Source organism: Pinus tabuliformis, chromosome Q (genome assembly GCF_031772625.1).
Source record: "Pinus tabuliformis cultivar Carrire ecotype Pingquan chromosome Q, CPIR1, whole genome shotgun sequence".
Lineage (NCBI taxonomy): Eukaryota > Viridiplantae > Streptophyta > Pinopsida > Pinales > Pinaceae > Pinus > Pinus tabuliformis.
The window spans coordinates 890,090,656-890,110,228 of NC_142296.1; the positions used below are offsets into that span (position 1 = coordinate 890,090,656).

The following is a 19,573-nucleotide window of genomic DNA, read 5'->3' on the forward strand; positions in this document are numbered from 1 at the left end:
TAACATGATATAACAATATAGACATCAACACCAACACATAGATTAAGTACAAAAACATGAACAAAAAATGCACCATATATATATATATATATATATATATATATATATATATATATATATATATATATAAGTCAAATAAGTGAAATCAAATACATGTCGATACAACAGACGTAGTAGTGCTAGCCTAGTTTGTAGTAGAAGATGATGGATGGTTAGTTATCCCTTCAACGTCTGTTGAACTTAGCTGAGGTGGAGGAGGAGGTGGTTGGTCTACAGTAAAAATGATGGATGGTCAACTACTGCCTCATTAGAGTTTATTGAACTCTGAGGTGGAGGAGGAGGTGGATACTATGCTCTGTCAAGAGAAACATAAGGCACATCCTCTAGCTCTGGCATCTCATCATTAGGAAATTGACGAGGAGGTGTATTACGAGAAGGATCACCGACACACTGACGGACATGATCTGATGGGGTGGTTTTACCAGAAGCATCATGATCACCACCCTCATCTGATGTATTCACCGATGCATGCCCTGCATCCCTCATCGCTGCCAATACCCTACTGTCTCTGACAATATGACGTATAAGAGACATCATCTTGCATAGAAATTCCCTCTAGAGATCCATGAACCTAGGATCTCCGCTAATATATCGAGCCCTCACACGAAAAACTCCCTCGTCAATAAAAACTCTAGCTAATTTGTCACAGTAGTCCATCCAAAATCTCATACCATCCCTATAGCCTCAGATGCCCATGCACCCTGACGATGTGCCTCACCCTCTTGGGCCTCGCCCATCTCCTCCATATGGTGGGGGAGGAGGATTGCCCCCATCGAATGTGTTGATGTCTAAAAAATATATAGTACATGAAAATAATTTGACAATTTCAATATTAAACAATTTCATAAAACAAGTTAAAGAACATGCTAAAATAAATTTTATTCTAATTAAGTATAATAATAAAATGAAACTAGATTAATTTAAAGAAAACATTAATATTACCTCTATCATGTGGAGGCTCAACCACTATGAAGAGGATGTTGGGACACTGTCTCCAATCAACCCCTGCATATGAAAACGCCAATGTGAAAATGCATGGTCATCCTCACCAGAGATTAGCACCAGTACCTTGGCGGGAATCTTGGTTGGATACCCTGGTATGCCCCTCTTCAGAATCATGTGCCCCCACATGCACATCTGAACCTCAGTGATCGGCCTAGGAGGGTAACAGTCAAATGTAGACCTCATCTCTGGAAACCTCTCAAAAAATAAACAAAATACTATGAAGCAAAAGGAAAGGTCGCCCTTCCCTGTCTCAATGCACAACATCTATCTGAAGCCATGAAAAATTACCTCAAAAAATGGCAGACCATCTGATACAACATGGCACCCAAATAAAAGAATCGACATGAACAAAAGAGGGTAACTAATGTGTTTCCCATCACTACTAGAGAGTACAATGGTGGTGACTAATAAAGAGAGGCACCTAACCTCTTGTGTGGAAAAAGAAGAAATTTTTAGTTTTCCACCACGAACCTGAAAATATGCTCAATGGACCACATGAAGCCCGACATATCTCTGAGTGTAGGCAAGTTAACTCTCGGTTGTAACCCCATGGGGGACATCAAGGAACTGGGGAAAATTCTCTCCTCTATTGGATAGGACAGTGATAAAGTATATGTCCTCCTCAGTGGCACTATAACATGCCCCAGGACTGGTATGGAAATTCAGCTCTTGGGCACTCCATCGATGGATCAGATGCACAAATAAGAAAGAGTGATCCTTCAGGGATGTATCCTCGTCATATTACTTGAGTAGGCCTACATTCCTTAATACGCTCCGGTCACTATAGTAATAGGGTGAGGGTATAAATCCCTCTCCCTCTCTCTAGTCTCCCATGTTTGGAACATATTATATGGGTCCACCTATTGCTCCTCCTCATGTTGTTGCTCCCACTGTTGACGTCTCTACTACATGATTGACATATAAAATACATCAGCCTCATACATAAAATAAATTTTCCTTTTAAATGAAACATGTATGTATAAATATGGAAACATAACTTCCAATTAAAAACAAAGAAAAAATCATTGATGCTCTCGAAACACAATCATCACTGGCTCTGGTGTGCTGCCAAACATAACCGAACGGACGTTAGTGCGCACATAAGTATGACACACCATTTTTGGTTCAAAAATTTATTTTTTCATAGCATTACATCACACTTGTTCACCGATGCACACATATAACCTTTTCGCATCAACACATGATTTTTAGGCTACCTAACACATCGAGCTATAACTATATTTTTAAATATTATTTTTGTGGTGCATTTGATAAATATAAATGCACCGAGACTAATGCACTAGCATATAATTGATGGTATTATCAATGTGATTTTATTTACAAAATGCACTGCAATAATCGTGATGCATTATGTTCATGCACCAAAATGTGGTGCATCCTGTAAATTTATAGGGTGTACGACTATTGGTGTAAGTCAAATAGATCGAATGTAATGCGCAGGGATAATGTTTTTTTTTAAATGGAAAATTTAACCTAAATTGTAATTCTAATCCACTAAAAAATTAAATTCAAGAGAAACATAGATATGACCTGAACATTTGGTCAATGGAGAGGCATTATGGACAAGTAATGGAGAAAAAAAAAATTAGCATGGTTTGAAAAACTTGGAAAGTTAGGCAGTGAGAATGGTGCAGAAGGATGGTGATCAAGAAAAGCACTGATGTTAGGGTGCTTGCATGAGGCAAGAGGTGCACCATTGCTTCAGAGCTCTCCAGTGCTATAGATGGTAAAAAATGAAATTTATGATTGAGACAGGTTTTTTATTTAGCCCTCCTCCGGTGCATTACTCTAACTACACTAGAGTGGAATACATCCAAGAGCACCGCCTTTTTTTAAAATTAAAAGATTTATCGCGGTTCTTTTATTAAGATGTCCCAGGGCATTCTAATATAGGTACTGCACGAGTGCTTTGTCTTACTATAGCATTGCTCCATTTTAAAAAATTAAAAGTTGCCTAGTGGTGCTCTTTCGTAGACGCATTTTAGTACCTTTACCACAACATTGCATCATTGGAAAATAGCACTGCATTTTTCTAAAATTTAAAAATATAGTGGTGCTACTTAGTGGTATGCATCAAGACATTTTACTAAATCAATGACACCGGTTCTATTGATTATTCAAGCACTAGTGCATTGTGTTATTTAACGCATTGTTTTTTTATATTATTTTATAAAAATATTTTTTCTACAGTGCACTATGTTATATGCAACATTGGTTCTTTTATGGATAGTAAAACACCAATGCATTTTTACATTGTAGATGTTCTATCCAAAACACATCCTCTAAGACATTCTCCCACCCACCTCTACTAGTGACCTCCTCTACAAACGGATTTTTGGGCTATGTTTATAAGGGCTTCCGCAAAAACCTCTGTTATAAGGTCTATTCCTTATAGTGGCTCTTTTTGGCTGAATATTATTTGGTTTGAGTATAAAATATATTTAACAGATTCTGCATTGAGTGGCACAAGTTTCGTAACAAAATAACTGATCGACACAATAATAGCACATCGAAAAAGGAAGAAAAAGCAAGTTATTAGTAAAATCTTTACAAAATTAACATGTTTGAAATATATGTAAGTTGAACTAATATGTATTGTTTAGTGTGTGTCATGCAGAGCCACAAAATGAAGAAGATTGATAAGATTATTTCTAATATAAGTGCAGAAGATAGATAAATTGCAGAAGAATGAATCAGGTGAATGAAAAAATAGTATTCAATATGAGTTTTTTTTTTTTTTTTTGAATTTTCATTAATAATATATGTAATAATATTAGATAACATGTTTTAAACAATCTATTAATTCATATATGTTTAATCTTCTACAAGGAGAAAACAACAAAGGAAAAGATCAATGTTTTTCTAAGAAAAGAAAAATTATAGAACATGTAAATGACAATGAATTGGTCCTTAGCTCATGTTGGAGGTTAATGAAGGTTGGGGGGGGGGGGGGGGTGTTTACAAAACTATGAGGGATATATTGGAAAGAACATATAGATGTACCTTCTACTTACCATACAAAAATCAATACAATGATTCTAGGAACTAAATTATATCTAAACTATATGAAGCGTTTCCAGAGCAATGGTCAATGAGTCATGTCAGACTTGCAATAGCAAACAAATACAACAACAAAAAAGAATCATTCAAATGGTAATTTTCCTAATTAAAATGATTTTCTAGAATTATATGTATATATTACTACAAACTATTCATTTGTTAATATCAATTTCCTTATATTTAGTTTTCATATATGAATATAAAAATAATTTATTACTTTTTTCAGAAACATTATGAAAATCCCAAAGGATCAATGAGCTGATATGTGAAACATGCTAATAGGAATGTCCAAAAAAGTGTACAAGGAGATGGTCAAAGAAATGGACATAATTTCATCATAGGAGGAGCCATCTCCACAACAACGTGCTTCAAATGTATGTAGTCATGATTGGCTTTGTACATATAGAAAAAATAGCATTAAATATTAATTTTCAAGTATTTTCTTGTAGAAAAAAAGAGAATGGAATTCATTCAACACATAAAACGGGACAATAAGGAAGAAAAGGGTCGATATCAAAGTTTGTGAGTAATTGTTAATATTTCCTTATAACAACTCAAGGTTTCATTGTTGCATATTTTAACGTTTTTTTAGCAAGCATCCTTGAATGTCTTCAAATTGGTGCTAACTTGCAAAAAAGAGTCATCAGAAGAATTGATTGACATTGGGTTAAATATGGGTTGTGAGTATATGTTGGCATATCAAAAATTAATTGTGGAATTTCTAAGTATCTATGTTGTTTTACTTCTCTGCGTTAATAATTAATATAACAAAGAAACACTTTATATTAGATATTTGATTTATAATGGGGTTAAAAACATGCAGAAAACAAAGTATGGAACTACACCAGCAAAAGATTTATTGCAACAAGGCATGAGACTTGGTTTTGAAACCATGTGTACAGTTTATGAGTCACTTCTTGCTATGGTACATTGATATTCAATTTACATTGATGGATATAATTTATTTAAATTTTCATTATTATCAAAAATGTAGATACACTAATTACACTTTATTTTTATGTTTGAAAATGGAACAAGATCAAGAAGATGAAAGCAATTCATGTAATAAACAAAATATTCATCCAAATAACCCAAGTCATAGAACTAGCTCGATCACTGACAACAGTTCCAATGAAGAATGATGATCGATTTGGATATCAATGCAACCTGTTGTATTTTTTGAAATAATTTTCTGTGAAAATAGGAATTTTTGTTTAATGTGATGGACATAGTGTTCCAATTGAAATACAAGGGGTTACCAATAACAATCCCATTTTGTATGAAAAAGAGCCTCTTATTGATATGTAGTAAAATACATTTTAATTTATTATATTATGATATCCAATGTCATTGTGAAATACTGCACCACTGATTAAATATATGGATGATTAAATATTATAATGAAAAATATGTGAAATTTAATAATGTAACAAATTAATCCAAACATCTATAAAAATGGACTAGTAAAATTTTAATTTATATCAATAATTTTATAAGATATATGCCGATTTTTTTATGAATAACGAATTTAAAAAATTACAATAATTGCAGTGTTACAGGTCGATGTTTCCAAAAAAGAGAAAATCTCATAGAAAAAATCTATGTGGCCATAAGATAAACACACATCAGTGCATTATGTTATATAACAACACTGTGACGATATACTTTTTGCATAATCGGTGCCTTTTCAGAAAATGACAGTAATGGGGCATTTAGTTCTTCAAGCACTTCTAATGTTTGCAATTAATGCCCCAGTGCATTGTAATTCTTAAAGCACCAGTGATTTCATAGAACTAATGCCCTGGTGCTACAAAATATTATTTCTAGCCTTGGTGCATTATTAAAATTAAAAACATTGGTTCTTGTATATCCTTAGCACAATGGTCCATTTATACAAATCATACACATCAACATTGTGAGTTTAAATAAAAGCATCAGGTCTACAATATTATATTTCCTTCCTAGGTGTCATTCCTTGAAAGAATGCCTTGGGGAATTTTTTTATATATACGCACGGGGGCAATATACATTTCAGGAACCATTGTTCTTTACATTCAATGCCTTGGTGGTTTTATATATGTAGCCCACCAGAGATATTTTTTCCATGAAGCGAACCTATAAAACAACATCCATTAAAACCCCTGTATTTTTTCAATTATGATGAATTTTTATTAAATCTCCGTTAAAACATCCACTATTGCAAAAAAATGTTTTAGCGGATGTTTTTTTGAAAAAAAACATATTTATAATACTAAAAACCTCCATTATAACCTCCACTAGAAGGTATTTTCCTTGTAGTATACTCATGAAATTCATGTGAATAACCCCGAAAGAATACTAAAATTCTCATGTCTTAATTTATATACTAAATTGTTTATTGTCAATTGGGTTTATCCTAGGTGTTATCACTCAGATTTTCCTTGAAGTTGTCAGAAGAAGAAAAGGGGTCCGAGGTAACCACAAACCAACTTTTAAGTACAGAATCTAGCTAATCTGTACTCAGAGAGGGCTCTCTCTTTATGATTTAGCTTTGTTTTTGGGATATTAGGCTAGTTATGAAATATTGGGGGGTTTTGATTTTGTTTGGTGGTGCAATTCAGGAGCAGATGGATAGAACAATGTATTTTAGGCCATTGGGCTACGGAGTCAACTAAACATGTCTTAACTAGATCAGGTTGATTTCACAAAGGAGGGTTTCAAAGGGAAAGGTAGCTAAAAAGAGACAAATGATAGCTTAAAAGGGTGAAATGGTCTTGAAAGGGAGGAAGGGAAATTAAGAATACTTCAACAAAGTTCAAGATGAGGGAAAGTGGGTGCTCATTAACAAAAAGAAATTAAGAATTATCTGTTAAATGATCACAATGGTAAACTAAAAAGCAGGGAGCAATTAAGAATTCCCTACCTATGATAGTTTGGAAGAAAACATTAAGAATATAAACGATTTTAAAGATAGAATGCAGTAAAGCTCTTTCTAAAATATACTTTTTCATTTATCATTCATATATGAAACAAATATGAATATTTAAACCATAAAACTATAAAAACATAAGATATAGAGTACTTATTTGTTTCTCGTTTGACACAGATATCCTGTAAGAGTCCTTTTATTTATTACTTTGTGCAGCTAGCCATACAAAAGTTGTTCAGTAGCACTCCTATTCCAAAATAAGGTGTCTACAAAAATGTTTAAGAACCACATACAGTACTTTGAATGAGGAAGTACTTCTACAAAATTTACATCAAAATATCTCCTAACTGAGAGAGATATATTCTAGGAAAGCTAAATATCTTTTACATGAATGTAGAGACGAATGGTTTCGAAAGTAGAAAATGAATGTGAACTACTTGGTTGCCATCCCTGTTTTTTTTAAGGATCTAGAGGCAGGTCCTATGAATGTGCATCTTGTTATCTTTCTAGTAATTCTGTGTTGGTTGATCGATTTTAGCTTTTCACTGATACTCTTTTACTTGTGACTGATACTCTTTACCTGTTTTACCATCATTCATCCTTCTTTACCAAAATTGACTATGGTAAACACTTCAATTTACTTTTTACCATGATAAATCATAAAATATTTGTCATGTTGGTCCACCAATCATCTCTTGGTATTCTGGTCCTTGTCAGTTTTCTGAAGATTTCATCTGCTTCTGTGTATTTTACAAAATTTCGTTGTACTGGAAACAAGTTCCTCACTTCATGCTCAACATAAAAAAGGTTCTCCAGACTATCATAGAGAACTCTCCATGTGGGTAGTGCCTTGGGTGTAGATGAGCTGGCAAATGAACTAGCTGACTGTTAGCTTGTTGATATAATTTGTTGACATAATCATCCTGCCTCATCAGCTTGTCATTGATGACTAAAGGACTTGGAAGTCCTTTACTTTGTAAGATGCCAAATTTCCCCATAAATTCATCTATGTCTTCCTGCATATTTTGACATTTGTGTTGCAAGTTTTGCATTAGAGTCCTTTTGGTCAATACTTTCTTTATTTCAAGGATGGTACCTACCCTATCCTCAATGTTCAGCTATTCCAACTGATACCTATTTCTGATGTTTAGAAAATTTATTAATCTGACGGCTTCTTCAGGCTTCCCTCCTAGTTCTTCCTTGGTTTTTTCAATCTCTTGAAGAGCAACTTTCACTAAGTTAATTTGTTCAAAAATGATTTGAATTGATGACCGAATACCATTGATTGATTCAATGATATTGGTCCATAATATCTTTCTGATATCAATCAATAGCTTTTCAAATGTAAGATCTTTTTCCAATGTTTTAACCTGTTGAGTCAAGCCTTTGTTTTTTATCACCTCTTCAGCAAAATTGAATTTTGACAAATCATACATTTTCTCTAAAGTAATGAATTTCTCTTTTATCTTTTGCAATTCAGAGACTTGGACCTTCATTTCCTCCATAGACTTGTTCAACTCCTCTGCGCTCTGATTTAAGGTTCCTACCTGTGATGTACATGTACCTGTCACTTCTATAGTTTTAGTTGTTGCCAAGGGGACATTTGGTGCTAGAGCAGTTGCTAATGTAGAAGGGATTGATATAGAAACCACTAGCACTACACTGTGAGGCTGAGAGGTCGACTCACTCTGTCTGCTTTGTAGTGTTTTCTCTAATTCTTGTTCTGTCTCTTTTAGTTGCTCATTTAACTTTAGGACCAAGTCCATAAGCTCTTCTTCATTCTTCTTCTCAATTACCTCAGTTGTCTGAAGGTGTAAGAGTGGTGGAAATTTCAACTGCTTTCTTAGTGTAGTTATATCTTCATTCTTTTTCTTTATTAGGCCCTTTGTAGCTTTGATATCCTATGGGTTATGGCCCAACTCAATAATCAAACCCTCCAATGATTTGATTCTATTATCCTTTGCCTATGAGGAGGTCCTTTCTAGTTGTAATTGGGCAGTAGTGTTGTTCAGTGAATTTTCCAACCTATGTGCCATCATGGCCTTGCTTGTCAGTGTAGAATAAACCATCTCCCCTATTTTCTTATGCAGTTCTATCTGATCTATGGGGTGGATATCTTTGGCCAAGACGTCAAAATCAGTCTTGAGGTAGTCTGCATTTGACTTGGGATGTTGTACTGTAGGCTTTAGAAAGCTCATCTGCATTTTACCTTCTTTGATGTCATAAGCTGACATCAATATGGTTTGATTAGTAAGGGGCCATCTTCAAGTATTGAGTGTAGGCTTCGGCCTTCAGCTGTTCATTTTTGGCCTTTATCTCGAATTTTCCTTTGATGTCTATGGTTTTGTCAAATGAAGATCTGAAAGATGAAACTTCAAAACTCTGCTATCTTTCAAGCTCTTTTCTTTTTGAACTGGAAGGTGTCCCACCTATTGGGAATGTATGTAGACTATCTTCACCTTATTTCCTTAAACTCCCTGTTGTTTCCTCAAAAAATTCTTCCTCTAAATATGGATTTAGCCTGTGCTTCTTATCACCAAGTTGGTCTGAAGGACCACTGGCAGGGGTAGCTACTTCCCTATCTCTTTTTAAGCTCTTTTCCTCATTCATAGGAGTCTGCAAAACTAGGGGGTCTCCCATATTAACCTGAGCTGGATGGGGTTGTGGTGGAGCCTGTTATCTAGAGGTTTCAGGTTGCTCTAACATCTCTTGTTGTTTTGATGCTGGAGTACTTGTTTCTTGGTCTTTTTCCTATGGTGGTTCTGCTGCAAGTGCACTAGTTCCCTGTGTGTGCCTTTGAGAAGTCTTTATTGTAGAGGCACTAGGCTCTGGTGTCGGCTTTTGAGCAGTTTCAACTGGTACCTATTCACAAGAGTCTAGGTCAAGTCTCTTTTCTAAGTCTTTCATTACATTCTCTACATCAACCTGATCACTATCCATTTCAACTAGAGTTCCTTCCCTCCATTCATCCATATTTGCATATTGCTCTATTTCAGGGATTTTGTGATGAAAATATGGTGACAACTTATGTTTCATTCTCCTATCACAAATGAAACCTTGTGGATCATATCTCCAAGAAAAAATTTTATTTAATCTCATTCTTTCTAGGATTTCTTCTGCTCTATTGCCTACTTCTCTGTTGTTGTAGACAAATGGGCCTAGGTGGTCTTTAATTCTTAATTGTGCTTTCTTTTTGGCCTTGGTGGAATGAGTCTGATCAAAGTTTACATTTGCCTATAATATTCCATGGCAAACAACCTCATAGGAACATACTTTGGTAGTTTGAACTGAGGGAGTTCACACCATAAATTCTAATCTCTATGTGATTCTAGTACAAGTACCAGTCACCTATCTTGTACTGCTTAGATAGCTGAAGGATTTTTTTGATTTCATCACTAATCCTAGGAGGAGGATTTCCTGTCAGCATGGTGGTCACTGGGTGGAAAAACTGGTCAATGAATTCATTGTATGAATATGGACCACGTGAATCGTGGAAGATGGAAGTCCAAAAAACAACTAATCTAGGATTGCCCTTTGTATCAGCTTTATTTATAGAGAATGAGAACTTTTCAGACTGATAGTAAAGGAAAAGGTGATATATGAATGTAGAATACTTGAATACCTTTTCATTTTCCAGCCTCATGAACTGGTCATGGATTTTCTCAGCAATGAAAGAAGCATAATTATATTTGACAGCAGGAGGCTGACCAGGGGTAAAAATGGACATTAAAACTAGGGTCAATTCATCCACATACTCACTAGTATTGAAACCCATGATTGCAGCTATCATATCAACTATATATTTACCTATCTGTGTGAAGAAAGTTGACAAATAGGGAGGAGGATATTTGGGTTGATGCTGCTTGTCTATAAAAGTCTGGCAAAGGTCACTGAGTTCAGACTGGGACAATTTAGATGATTTCTCTAGGAATTCTCCAAAAACATGGGGGTGAGGTCTTGACTAGGCTGAAACTGAAGCATCTCATTGATTGAATCTGCAGTAATTGTGAAGAGAACAGTTTGATGAAGGGACATTATTGCTCTGAGGGTGGGATTGTAATTAGCGTGACATTGATGGATAATGTCATGGAAAATATTCACAGAGGGGAGCATGTATCTTAGGATATTTGATTCCCAAAGTCCTGTGCGATCAGAACCATTCAGGTAATTGTCCTGGCATTGACAGAATACATTCAAGGAGCTTCTTCCAATTATAAGGTCTTTTATTTGAAAATCTTTATCTGTTAAGGGCAGATAATCCAAATCTCTATGGGGGGTAGTGATAGGAGCTTTACTGAGGGCCATGGGGGTTTCCATTCTGGTTCTTGTGGATTCAGATAGGAAGATTGGGTTTTCAAGTGGATTTGGTGAAAACAAAGGATCCTTGGAGTCTTCAATTCTAAATTCAGCAACTGAATTATAATGAATTTTAGGTTTTTCAAAGTAATTGCAGAGGATTTCAAGTATCTACAGGGTTTCTAGATGGAAATTGGTAAATACCTATTTTTTGGTGATGGGCAATGAAATGTAGGTTCACTGGGTGCAAATGGTGGATTGGAGCGGCGTCGCACTACAAGTTTCAGGGTATCTGACGATTAATGTACGAGCTGGTCAACTTCAACATTTAGGTTGCATGCATGCACTTTCAGAATAAGGACGAAAATTGTTTAACTTTGTTTTTATGCAAAGTCAAAGCTTTTGGCGGGTTCAGGATTTGGACAGATGGCGTTAGTGAGGTGGTGATTTCAGGTTTTGTCTTTAGTGGGAGACGGTAAGCAGATTTCATCGCACCACTAGTGGGAGGTAAGTGGTATTTGGGTGAGACCGTACGATTCCATACATTGTATGACACATATCGTAGGTGCTATTCATGAAACTGCTCTCTATCATGCACTAAAGGTCGTCCGCGGAGGCCCGTGCGATATGCACGATGACCGTCAGATTTGCAGGATATGATCGGATGATTGTCAGGGAGGTGAAGTGGCGGAAGGTTAATGGAGGGTGGGCCTAATATTAATTAAAGTTTTAATCATATCGGGGGTAAAGTGATTGGTCCGAAAAGCTATTAATTAATCATGGGGATTAACTAATTCTTGTTTTAGCATGGTAGGGGTTGGGTTCTACTTAACCACAGATTGGTTAATTAATTCCATTTATGGAATTTCTTATGGTTATATTTAATCATCGGGGCGGGATGTGTAACATTTGGGGTTTTTGTGTATTTATAATAATACGAGAGTGGGTAATGTTGTTATATAGGGAATTGTATAATAAAAATTAGTGGTTAATATGACTTTGTGAAATGTAGAATGCGCACTAAATTTAAAACATTTTCATGTATATATTTAAAACTTAGGCTAAGTGAACATGAGGGTTTATATGGAAAGTGTTTTATTTTTCCCTAAGTAAAATAGGATTTTACTTAGGAAAAGATTTATTAGAGAAATGAATAACTTATGAAGGGGGTTGAATGTTGATGAAGGGGTTTTAGTACTTAGGCATTATAAATTATTGGGCCAAGGGTATGGTCCCTCCAAAAGTCAGAGAAATGCTCTGAGCCCCTCTAACTTTGGTAATTACCTTTAGTACTTAGGGAACCAGTGAAGATTTAGGGGAAATGAGTAGGGAAGTTAATTATTTTTGACTTTGCTTGCTTGATGTGCCTTCCATGTGATACATGCCTTTGTTTGGTGATGAAAGTAAGAGATTTACACATTTAAACTTATCATTCACCACACATTTATTCTGCAACCATCATCTACTTACCCTACCTACTTTACCCTAGCATTTTCACTTCTTTATTAGGGTACACTTGGACTAGCAAACCCTTTTGAAACTTTCTTTTCTTTTACATATAGATACATATCTAAATCTACACTTATTACATCCAAGTGCTCAGATTAAACTATTGAGCTCCTTTTATTCACTCTGTTTATCTATTTATCTGCCAAGTTTAAACTATTTGGTTAGATCTTTATTCTCTATTTATACAACATGAAATTAAAAATATGAACTAGTCAAGCTTAAAATTTTTGACTATTCATGAGTTGTGGCAAAGGTGACAAGCTGCACACAATTTTTAATATAGAAAAGTGAAAATGTATTGGCAATTTGGAATTGCACACTTTCCCGCTATTTCTTTTTGTCAGGGTTCATTTTCTTCCATTTTTTGACCTCTTATTTTGATTCTTTTCACCCTTTGATTTTTCTTTTAGGGTATACCCTCTTTAAATTTTTCAAATTCTTTTGATTTTTTACAGATAAGGAATACCTTTGCAACAAGGTATGAACATATTCCAAAGCTAAACCAAGTCAATCATGATATATGACACCTATTGGTGTAGGGGCATAACATTAGGCAATTGGGAGGAATGATTGTTATCTTCTCCATCTAAGTTCAATTCCTCTAAGTGACATAATGAGCTCTGTCGTAATGGCTTCAAGTCCGTTATTGAATCTGAGTTGTCCCTTAGGGGCAGAAACGTGTATATTCCTCATATGGAATATAAAGATATTTCTTATGGAGAAAAAAAAATACTAATGTATTTATTACAAGATTTCAAAATTTTGATGAATGCCATTTAGAATTTTGACAATCAAGCTATAGGAAACATGTTACTATGCCAACAATTTTCCATGGACCATATAGATGAATCTTGGTGCATTTATAAATGAAGGTGTTAGAGATATTATTGGTTAATTTTATATTAAGTGTTGGACTCAAGAATTGGAATCCTTTCCATCACCTTTTCCCTACCTTTTTTTACCAATTTTCCTTCCATACTAAACATCATTTTATCTAATTGTTTATCTTTTTTACCAAGGTATGCCATTTTCTCATGTCACTCGAACTTATAAAAAATTTCTTACATTTGATGAGAGAGTACTTTTTTGGGAATTTTTATCGACGATGAAGAATAATGTTTACAAGATGACTCAGTTAGCTAATATGTTGTTATTCCCCTATTCCAAATGTTGTGATGTTGTTTTTCCAAGTTTCCATGATGTTGTTACACCAGGCCAATGACATTTAACTCTATTGTTATTCCAATGTTGATACTCCATTCACAATTCTCAGTGTTATTTTCATGATCTGGATCTCTCAACTACCATAATTAACCAAGATCTTTTACTTTTGTGATGTTAGAAGAATGGCATGTGAAGGAGTATGAAAAACCACATGTTCATACTTTAGATAAGAGGAAACATAAAGGCAAACATCAAATCAAAGAACATGCACAACTTGATAACAGAGTTCACCCAGTGTGGGTTACGTCTCTGGGCCCAGTGTCAAGAATGGGGAGGCTGCTTCATTAGTTGTTGAAGGAAGATGATGAGTACATGATGAAATATTTGTCAATGCAAGGAAGAACTCCCTTAACTAGAGTGGCATGTCTCTCTCCTAGGAGACGTTCTTCTATAAGAAATCTCACTCATAAAATCTCTCCTTTGGTAAGAGAAAACAACAATCTCTCACATAAAGTGGTATACAAATATCCTCTCACAAAGTGGCATACATGGATCTCAGAATCAAAGCATAATCACAACAAAATCAAATAAATACATGGAAACAATGCATTGTATACCTCCAATTCTAGAGACATATTGAAAATCGGCTACTCAGATGAAGGAACTTTGCATGCCATCATGTTCCTTATGAACATCTGTGAAATATGATTGTAAACATGACCCCTTTCTAACTCGGTCAAATCTAGGCTCCCCAAGAATCTCAAAGTTTCCTCCCAAGATTCTCTTCTTGGACACGAGAAAAAAGTATTATGCTCAGACGAAGACATGGACTATGCCATTAGACTCCTAGAAAAAAACTGTTTCATTTGTTAATAATCTAGGCATAGTTGTGGCATCTTAAAAATTATACCCCAAGCAATCTTAAAAATTCCAAGTAGAGAATATTATTTGAAATATTTCCTAACATATGCTCTAACAATATTCCTAGAATCTTGAGATTCATGATTTCATTGGCCTACTTGTACCCTCATCTCTCATATATTCTCCATGCCTCCCTTTGAACCATTTGAATGGGATTTTATAACAAAGTGCGAGGGTGAATAAGACAAAGAGTGTGGTTGGCAAAATGGTTGGCATAGTCATATTAAGTTACTTGTTTTTCGAGAGGTTTTAGGTTCAAAACCCATGGAATTGCAATTTTTCTTTAATATGGTTTTAAAGGCCAATTGCTTTTAATATAGTTTTCAAACAATATAATATATGGAAATCATATGTCCATATTGTAACGAATTCCAAAACCATGAGAATAAGACAAAAATGGAGGTTGCACCATGCCAAGGCCACACGAGCTTAATTTGAGGTGCCATGTGGCAAATTCTCATTGGTCCACATCATCTACCACTTACTTGCCAGGTGTCTACTTGTGGTGCTGCCATGTCACCTGCTTGTGGGTCCACCTAGTTTCCTGAATTAGCTGCCACATCAGCTTTGTCTGTCCCACTAGTCCTAATGACTTTTTTGCCACATGGAAACCTAGGGATTTCCATGTGGCACCCTCGGTTAACTTTGACTTTCACTTTTGGCTATTTTGACTAAACATAACTTTCGCATACGAACTCAGATTAAGGCATCATTTGCATCGTTGGATTCAGGAAGACAAGATCTATGCTCTAATTCTAGTTTGATTGCAATCAAAGGGCTTTTATTTTTGAGCCTATCCTAAGCCACCTTCATTTTCTGAACCTTTCTAGATCCACCTTCGATTTTTTGAAAATTTCTGGAGCTACCTAGATCATTCCTCCCCATTGAAGAGATTTTGGTCCTCCAAAAGCATGAACACAATTTACAATATGTTATGCTCCCTCGTCTGCACAACAAGTGCCCTACTAGACCGCATTTCCTTCTCCTTGACCTTTTTTCTTCGAATCTGTTATACTCCTATACCAATAGGTGTCATATTTCATGATTGACTTATTGAGATCTATAATATGTTCATCCCTTTCCTTGTTGCAAAGGTTTTCCATATTATATAAAAAAAATGTAAAAAATGTAAAGAGGGTATGCCCTAAAAGAAAAATCAAAGGGTAAAAAGAATAAAATGGTCAAAAAGCGAAAGAAATGAACCCCAAATAAAGAAAGACCAGGAAAGTGTGCAAGTCCAAAATGCCACTACTTTTCCATTTTCTGCAAATAAAGCATTGTGTGTAGCTTGTTAACTTTTTCCACAATTGATGAATGGCTAAATAGCTTAACCTTGGCTACTTCATGTTTGAATTTCCTGTTTTAGAGATAGAGAATAAAAATCTGACCAAACTGTTTAATCTTGGCAGATAAATAGATAGGTAGAGAAGCAAAGGAGCTCAACAGTTTAATGTGAGCCCTTGGAAGTAATAAGTGCAGACTTAGGTAGGCTTACCATGCAAAGAAAAAAAAGTTGATGAGGATTTGCTAGTCTAAGTGCACCCGAAGAAAGAAGAAAAAAATGCTAAGCAAAGTAGGCAGGGTAGGTAGATTGGTGTTGTAGAATGATACTTGTGATAGATTTTTTTCTCTAAATATGTCAGTCTTTATCTTTGTCACAAGTGCATGGCGAACATTATATTTGATGCAATTCAAGTAGGGAAAGGTTTCATAACTGACTCCCCTTCATATTTTCCCCTAATCATTAACTAATTTCCCCCCTAAAAATATTAAGAATCTGTTCTTAATATCACTAAAAAGCCACTCCATCTCATTTCATAAAGTGCCTAAGTAAAAACCCCATTTTATATATGGAAGTGGCAAATATCCCTCACATAAACCCTTTTTCCCCTTTAAAGCCTGAGTTTAACTACAAAAGTCAAAATTGTTTTAAAACTTGGTGCTTTCATTTACATCTTTTCATATTAATTTTTTAACATTTATTATATAAATCCTGAAAATTTCAATCTCTTCCCCGGATTATGTGTAAATACATAAAAATACCAAAAAATATTAGTATCCCTCCCCCAGTCGAATACAACCATAGTTGTTGTATAAACATGGAATTAACAGGTTTATTTGAAACCTGTTAAGAACCTCCCAGTTGCGCTAATGGAGTTAATTAACCACCTGGGTTAATTAATAACCAAGCCCCCCAACCAATTAAAATAGCCCCGATATGTTTAAAAGAAAATTTATTTGTTTCGGGCCCGCCATGTTAACCTCCCGCCATCTCCATAGCCCGTCCACTGTTAGATCTCCGCCTATGCATCTCATGGTTGATAATCGTATCGCAACCCCCTCCATCATCGAAAATTGACTCGCGGGAGCCTGATGGTTTTGCCACCGTACCAAGGACACGCGTCGCCCATCTGGGGTGATCACTCGCCCTCCGCCCGAAACCACCCAGCCCCAAAAGTGGTGTGGGGAAAAACCACTTACCACTGCCCTTCGCTGACATCATCCATTGACGTCACCCTCTACTGGCATCACCTGCCCCGTTACTGCCACGTCATCTACCCTGTACTCTTTCTTATGTCATCTGTCCTTCAAATCAAGAATTCCTGCCAAAACTTCATTTTGTCAAGGAAAAAGGGTAAAAATATCATTTTTGTTGTGTTTCTCTGCATATCGCGCTCCAGGCATAAAATCAACTGAAATCAAATGTTCTAGTTTCAGGCCGGCCCCTGAACAGAAAGGCTCCATCGATGAGCTCCTCCGCCTGTCAACTGACCCTCCAGTGTATGGTGCTCCTCCTCAATTACAGGTACCCTTTCAATTATCTCAGAAAGCCATGAATTGGTGTGCCGATCACCGGAAACTTCTCAGGAAGTCTCCACAGAAAGACCTAAGTGTTATGACAAAAGGCATAGAACATCCTTCGATGTACCAACAACAGGTTTTTATCCGTAGCTGCATTGTTACCATTGGAAAAAGGGAGATTTTGGGCTAAAAACTAGACAGAGATGAACAAAGATCACAGTCAAAGAGTATCAATTCAGCATTAAACTGTATCAGAGCTGAAAAAATGTGGCAGATCAGAATTAAAGAGCACAGTTAAGACAGGCAGTTGACACAGAGCCGAACCCTAAAGCCAGCCTCCAGCACAACTACAGTCATCTTTCCTAGCTGTTTCTATTTTCACTTATAAACTATTTTAGGTTAAACCTAGATATTATCTCACAACTGTTATGAGATATTTGTTGTATAAATACCCCCTCCATTAGAGTATTAAGGGGGGTGTGGATTCCTAGACTTTGTTGTAATATTGAACTTTTGGAATGAAGAGTTGTTGGAATCAACTGTTGTTTGGCATACTGGATGAAGAATTGAAGCAGAGGACTTGTCACAAACTTCTTGAATCAACCACTGGATCAATAAGTCCTCTATATCTTGTGCTTTACAGTTTTCCTTAGTTTATTATATCATCTGTGTCTCATAATCTGAATGATAAAGAAAATGTTAATTTCAGAATATGCTTGACTGCACTCTGTTTTCATTCTTTATTATTCTTTGTGTTTTCTTCAGAATTTAGAATAAGTAGTGAAATCTTAATTGCTCCTGTTTCCTGGTTCTTTCATGTTGATTATTTTCTAAAGAAATCTTAACTGCTCCTTATCAGTAATAATCCATTTTCCCTCTTTCAATAGCTTGAAGGATTCTTAACTGCCCTTCACCCCATTTCAGCCCATTCCATCAGTTTCAAGTCTTGATTTGTTCCCTGTTTGACTACCTTGCTTTGTGAATCCATCCTCTACTGAGAAACCAAATCCAGAAAGCCTTTTTCTTTGACTCCATCATGCCCAATGGACTGAACTGTTCTATCTTACCTCTCTGTTCTATTGAATCTCACCACCCGAACTCAAACAAAACCCTTGAACTTCATAACTAGCCTAATAACTTTAAAAAATAAAGCTAAATCAATAAGAGAGAGCCCTCTCTGGATACAGATTGGCTAGATTCTGTATCTAAAATATTGGTCTGTGGTTACCTCGACATCCTTCCCTTTCTTACAACTTTAGGGAAAACCTGAGTGATAACATCATTGGCGACTCCACTAGGGAATTGAATAATCGTTTGTTACTATTGTTTATTTTATAAGCTATAGATGGAGCCTGAAGTTAGCCAGGTAGCCTTTGAAATTCTTTTTCTTTACAATTGCAGAAGTAAATAAATGTTGCTTCAGTCTATCTCCAGTCTAGCTTATAGATTGGATAGTTGGTTTCAAATAATTTATCAGTTCCTCTTTTCAAAAAAGTCTTTAGGAAATTTCAAAACTCCCACATCTAAAACCTCCTAGAAGAGACTGTTAAAGTTGTATTGTCAAAATCTATTTCAAGAAAAAACAAAAAACACACCTAGAAATTGGCTTCAGAAAGGATTTATTACACTAGATCAAATCTTGATCCTAATCCCCCATCTGTGTTTGAAAATCCTAATCTGATTCCCAAGATTCTTATAAGACAAGGGATCCAAGAAAATTCTGCTAGTTCTCAGCCTCTATATAGATCAAAAGCCTGTCCTGTGAAGTGGATATACCCTGAGGACGAACCTTTTGATAAATGTATTGAAAACCCTTTATTTAAGACC

At 35.6% G+C, this 19,573-nt stretch overlaps 1 protein-coding gene across 1 annotated transcript in view; it reads right to left on the reverse strand.

The window, feature by feature from the left end:
* Positions 1-348: 348 nt before the first annotated feature.
* The window catches only part of LOC149222327 (putative pentatricopeptide repeat-containing protein At3g23330), a 139,004-nt gene continuing 119,779 nt past the window's right edge, over positions 349-19,573 (reverse strand). The window contains exon 4 of the mRNA XM_089387569.1: positions 349-568. Within this exon, the coding sequence (XP_089243695.1) occupies positions 349-568 (220 nt within the window). The remainder of the gene's footprint in view (positions 569-19,573) is intronic.